Consider the following 6,000-nt stretch of genomic DNA (forward strand, 5'->3'; position numbering starts at 1 on the left):
CTGTGTATGTGCATGTGTTACACAGACCCCAAGAAAAGTAACTTGACTCAAAAGACAACAGCCTTTTTCAGTATTATCCATACTGAAGTATCCTTCCTTGTAACACATGAGGAGTCTGAAACACGCACCTGGACTTCCACTATGGAGTACTGCAAAGCAAACAGACAGCAATGTCAGAAACTGGCATGATGTAGCAATCTCCATATATAAACTTACCTTACCCACCTAGCCTCTGTGCTGGGACAATATGGCCAGTCCCAAACATTACAATGTAAGGATCTTGATCCTACTGAAATCAGGTCAATAGCTTTGAAATCACAAGGAAAATGTGTAACATAAAATCTATGCTATTCTTTGGATTTGCTTTTTAAGCAAAATCCCTGGAATTTTTAAGATGCACTTTGATACTCTACAACTGTGAAAGCTAGAATTTACTATTAAAATAAAAAGGGAGAAAAAGAAAGAATCACAAATACCATCATCCCAAGTTCACAGATACAAAAAGGCATCGTTTTGTTATATAAATCCCAAGAATTAGCAAAACTGCATCACCTACAGGAAGAATGCACCCCACATTTTCCTATAAAAATCCCTGGCCTAGAAGGTGAGGCTTGGAGAGATGACTGATGATTGCTGACTGCACTTGACAGTAACAGGAAGGGACAAATAAGGACATACTTCAGTCCTTCAGGCCTATTATTTTTCTGTTTGTCCTTATATCACTGCAACTATCAGTCAGGACGCAATAGTGGTGAAGGACACGTGATCTGGGATCATGAGGCATAAGGAGGCAGGAGCAGGGGATTGGGAGAGTAGTTGGTCTGTAAACAGAACACCACAGTGAATTCATATTATTCATCATCCTAAGCTTTCATAGAAGTTACCACAGGCACCTCCATTTTCACCAAAACAAAAAAAAAAAAAGTGTGCCAGTTAAATATTCCCATTACTTTAATCAATGCTAAAAAAAACCATGCCAGTGAACAGCATCCGTGTTACCTCCAATCCAGCCAATTTACAAATTATATATCATAGCTTTAATGCCGCAGTGTACTCAAGCCTCATAATAGCTTTGCTTAAACATGACATCTTTTGAATTTTCATGACAGTATCACTAACAGTCATAATGCTAATTTACTTATACTAACATAGAAATCCAATATTTATGGTCAAATATCTTCAGGAACCAATTGTAGACATGGAAGCCAATGTACTGTTCATCATCTAACTAATGTAAAAGGTTGGGAGGAGAAAGGAGTGCATGATCCTAGGCTCTCATCAATAGACCCCAAAAGAGGAAATAAAGCCAGCAATGAAGAAGCCAGAAGGATCTCTCCCTTTATTTCAGACTAAAGGGATTTGATCCAATTCTCTGCTCACATGTGCCCTTCAGTACTTGTCTGTGATAACATGAATTCCTGTTTTCTCTCCTTAAATTGCTTGAGGACAGAGGAGTGTGAAATATCTATAAGCTGCTGGCTGCAGGTATAACTGCTCATCACAGAAAGATTCTAGTCTTGCAGCTTCTTGGCAAGCACATATGCAGATCTCCAGCAACTTCTCACTCCCTTGACACAGTGAGAATGAGCTGCTGCCACCAGCAACTTAATGTAATTTGGTTATACCTTTTTCATGATCAGTTCATGCGTATCCTTTCCCATATCAATTATTATTTCTTAAAATCTTGCAGATGCATCACAGCTTGCTTCAGGCCCTCCTGCCACCCTTAGGTGCAACACGCCTCACAAAGTGCTGAGTTTTTCAGAGCTGCAGCAGGGGATCTTCAAGTCTGGCCAAGTCTGTACACAACTTGGCTGGTAATTATGTCCATGGCCAGCAGCCCGTGGATGTCCTAAGAAGCTCTGCCTGTATTTTTGGCTGGGGTGGGAAGAGGTTGGCGGGGCTGCACAGCTCCTGGGCTGCCTTGTACTAATTCAGTTAGCAGGGAGTGCTGGCACACTCCCCTCAGCAGCACCAACCCTCCCACTGGCCAGAACCTGTCTCGTGAGCGTGACAACACAGTCATTGGCAAACAGCTGCTGTTATTCCAATTTAGTTCAGTAGCAGACTGGTTTTGGCCGCCCCAAGAGCTGCAAGACTTTGGGATTACTCAGCCTCCATGGTGTGGGGCTGGCAGAGGAGGCAGAACTGATGCAAGGAGCCCGGAGATTTCCTCGCGCCACTTACACAGGCCTTACCTTGCTTTTAACAGGAGCAAAATCTTCCGTCAATGTCACAATCCAGAATTTCACTTAAGGGAGAAGATGGAGAAGGACACATTATAGAGACAGAGTGCATTTGGGAACAGACTTGCCCTGCATTTGCCTCACTCAGTAGTCACAACACCCCACACAACCCTACTGGCAGCCCGTCTCACCCTTTTGCTTGGTCCTGATCACTGCCTATTGTCCCCAAATGTGTGGCAGCAGCACAGCAGCCAGCCTCACAATTTAGGGTCTTTCCCATGGGCTACATGCAGAGTTACTCTTGTTTCCTCATCTGCAGTGTGAGCAGACCAGTTCTATGTGGTCTTAGCTGAGAAGATCGCATTCAGGTCTGCTCCCTCTTCCAAGCCAGCTCTGCTCATAGACTGTGTAAGACTGAGCCTTCCAGTCCCGTCCCACCCCTAAAACGTGGTGCATAGCTACATCACTCCAGAAGATAGCTTCCCCCTCTGCTCCCATGGAGACCACAAGGCACAAAACACTCAGCACACCACACACAGGAAACTGGGAACAAAGTCAAGCAGATCAAGGCAGGGGAACAGTTGGGGCACTCCATGCGGTGCTCACCTGTCTGTCCTGGGTTATAGATGGGTTTATCCATCTGGATGAAGGTGCCTGTGCCAGTCCTGTAGATCAGAACTTGCTTCTTTTCTTTTACATTGAAGTAGTGGCCATTGGAGATGAGCAAATTGACAGTGCCTACCTCCTGGTTGCCTGCAGGTCGGGGGACCTAGCACACAAAAGAGGAGCCACCAAGTTAGCAGGCAGTTTGGAAGGACAAGATGACATCAGAGCAGTGCTCTGAAGGCCAGCCCAGGGTGTTCCCTCAGGCTGAGGACTGTATCTGTGGAAACATAGAAGCAACCTCTTTGCACTTGGGACAGATCTTGGACAAGAGGAACAGGGAGCCTGTTCTGGCACAGAAATGTCTTCTGTTCCCTCGCAGTGCCACTAGAGCCTGCATGGAGCGAGATGGAGAGGACTTAACCTAAGGGGAGAAAAGGTCTATGTTGATAAGAAATCTGTTTCCTAGAGTGTGCAGATCACAAGGGCTGAAACCCGCTCTTAGTGCAAACTAAGAAAATAAGATTTATGAGACTGGCAGATCAGAAAGACTTGTGCTGAGCCTGTGTGCACACCTTCCTGTGTTCTTCCTAGCCCTCCAGCAATTTTCCAGCTCTTAAAGAGAAACTTGGAGGGAAGTAGACATGATGGGAGGCTGTCTGAGATTAAAAGTCTGGCTTTTCCTGCATCACAATTCACAATGACACCCTTTGACAGTGCTTCCTTCTCAGAAGAATGAGCTGCACAGCTGCCATTTGGGTACTTTGAAGCGTCTCCACATTCTACAGTCATGTAGCCTGCCCATGCAGCTTTCCCTTGGTGTGCCATCAGGGTGGATTGTGAGATACCCAGGAGGAACAGTATCATGCAGACAGACAGAGGCAGGGAGCAAAGACACTGGGCTACAAGTAAACACTGTCCCTGACCTTACATTCACTTCTTTCCATTCACTCCCTCCTTCCACCATCCTTGTTCTCCATTTCTCTGGTGAGAGTCATGAGCCCAAAGAGCATGTTGGGAGCTGTCAGCTAGAGGTCCCTGCTAAGAACAATCCTGACCTGAAATCTGGAGCACTCGAAGATCCAATTGTTCCGGACGACCTTGCGGTAGAGGCTGAGGTTGCCAGACGGATGTACAAGAGTTAAGGCCACACGAACAGGCTTCTCCACCCCACGGAGGTCCAAGCACACCCTCTGGGAGGAGGGGTAGGGCAGTGCAGCTGGAATGATAATCAGGTATCTCCTGCAGTGGGGAAACAAGGTATCACATTGTGGAGGTCTAACCCGCTCTTGGTGCTAATACTCTACAGTCTGAGGAAGCAGGAGGATTTGCCACTTCTCTTGGGGCAGGAAGTGAGAGGGACAGATTAACAACAAGAGCGTTAGCCTGTCACAGGAGTGATAGAAATTTTACAGTTAATTTCAGATATATACAAGATAAATGCTTTCAGGTGACCTCAGGTCTCACTGGTGTGTACGTGGTCTTGGAAGATGCTACAGTAGTGCAGAGAAACATATACAGTACAGATAATCTCTGCTTCTGCAACGGGAACCATTCTTAGGTGTTCCCAGTACACATTAAAAAATGCAATAGTCCAGCCCCTTAACAGAAAAGGATTTCCCTTCTTGCTTTGAGATAGCTCTTCAACTACCTTGGCAGCAGCTTAATCATTCCCAGAATTGCAGCCCTTTTCGTTTGCCCTTCACTTTAACCCACAGCTTTTCCTTCAGCCTGCCTCAGACTGCAGTCCTGCACTCTTCTTGTTCCCACTGCCAGTCCTCAGCTCTTGTACCACAGCAATATCCACGAGAGAGGTTCCCACCTTCAGGAGGCCTGTGTTCATAACAAGGCTTGTGGTGTGCTGTGTACCACCCCATGTCTATTCCCTCCAGGAGAACATTTGCAGGATCCCATGTGCTCTCCCTGCTACCCTGGCCCCTCCCTCAACAGCACAACTTTCATTCACCAGATTTTTACATGGCACTTACGGTTGTGCCATTGTTCCCAGGATGTAGAGCAGGCAGCTCAGGAGGAAGGGATTCCACATTTTCATGGGAGACCCCTAGAGATGTGGATTCCTCTGGAGGGCTAGTCAGGAGAGAAGGTAGGGTGCATCTCTTCTTCCAAGGTCTCCAGACCACCTGCTGTTGTCACCGCTGGTCCCAGGAAGCAAACAAGAAGCTTCAAAGTTTCCTTCCTTCTGCCTCATTCCTGTGTTTATAATGCTGCAGGCACAGGGTTGTACCATTCAGGATGTTCCCCAGCCAATCCAAGTCTTTTTGGACTCCAGCCTCTCTGTTCTCCTACTCCCCAGTAGATGGATCAGCACCATTCAGACAAATTTGCTTTTTATTTTGCTAAGCAACAGCTCGTTTCCTGTTCACTGCACTGACCCTGCTTTTTTGTGCCAGCTGCAGCCCCAATCTCATTGTTTTGCCTCCAGATGGATTGTCCTATGACCCATTGGCATTGCATTCAGCTGGAGCTCACTGTGAGCTCTTGTGGTCATACCGTCCCAAAGTTTTCTGAGTCTGTAGCTCCCAAGGCAAGTCTTGGTCTCGAACTGGAGATCAGGCTTTGTACTAAATAAGCATTTGTGCATAGTGCTCTGCTTCTTCACAGAGTGCTGCCTTACCCAGACGGAAAGCACAGAGAACAGGCAGAGCTAGAGCCCTTACTGTATCCCCACGCTATAGGTGTTTTAGTTTGAAGAGGAAATCTAACAGCTTTGGTTCACTCCAGTGGTACCACACAGTTCTCTGCAGTCCGGTTTAGGGCCAACTTACATATACACTCACCAGTGGAAAAGAGGGCAGAACACTAGTCAGGCAGGTCAAAAATTGCATGGCTTGAATCCTATGGGGTTTTCTCTAGCTACCAAGAGGCTGTGGCTCTAGCCCTAGGTGATGGGAACACACACTATCTAGTTTGGGAACTCCTCTCCACGTGGTAATTTTATACCTGTTAATTTACTGATTATATGGAACTTTTCCCTCAGTATTGTACCATAACTGAAAAGAAAATCTGGTTTTTTTAAACTACTTATTCTTAAAATAAAGAAGTTCTTCTATTTTAATGTAATGGCCATTTCCTGTCAAAATGCACGAGTAATTTACCTTCAAGTACCAAACTGAGCTCTTAAATATGCAGGGCATAGTAATATTTTCCTTTTCTTTAGGAAAGATTGATGCACAACAAGGAAGCTAGGATT

General features: G+C 45.9%; 1 protein-coding gene across 3 annotated transcripts in view; it reads right to left on the reverse strand.

Annotated features, from left to right (window-relative positions):
• LOC104060631 (alpha-2-macroglobulin-like protein 1) overlaps positions 1–4,978 on the reverse strand; it is a 32,793-nt gene extending 27,815 nt beyond the window's left edge. For all 3 annotated transcript variants that reach the window (XM_054069333.1, XM_009562442.2, XM_054069326.1), the window contains exons 1-5: positions 4,778–4,978; positions 3,848–4,031; positions 2,793–2,955; positions 2,199–2,251; positions 129–149 (exon numbers count right to left, since the gene is read on the reverse strand). In XM_054069333.1, coding sequence (XP_053925308.1) covers positions 129–149; positions 2,199–2,251; positions 2,793–2,955; positions 3,848–4,031; positions 4,778–4,842 — 486 coding nt within the window. In that variant the 5' untranslated portion in view covers positions 4,843–4,978. The remainder of the gene's footprint in view (positions 1–128; positions 150–2,198; positions 2,252–2,792; positions 2,956–3,847; positions 4,032–4,777) is intronic.
• Positions 4,979–6,000: the final 1,022 nt, after the last annotated feature.

Source organism: Cuculus canorus, chromosome 1, assembly GCF_017976375.1.
Source record: "Cuculus canorus isolate bCucCan1 chromosome 1, bCucCan1.pri, whole genome shotgun sequence".
Lineage (NCBI taxonomy): Eukaryota > Metazoa > Chordata > Aves > Cuculiformes > Cuculidae > Cuculus > Cuculus canorus.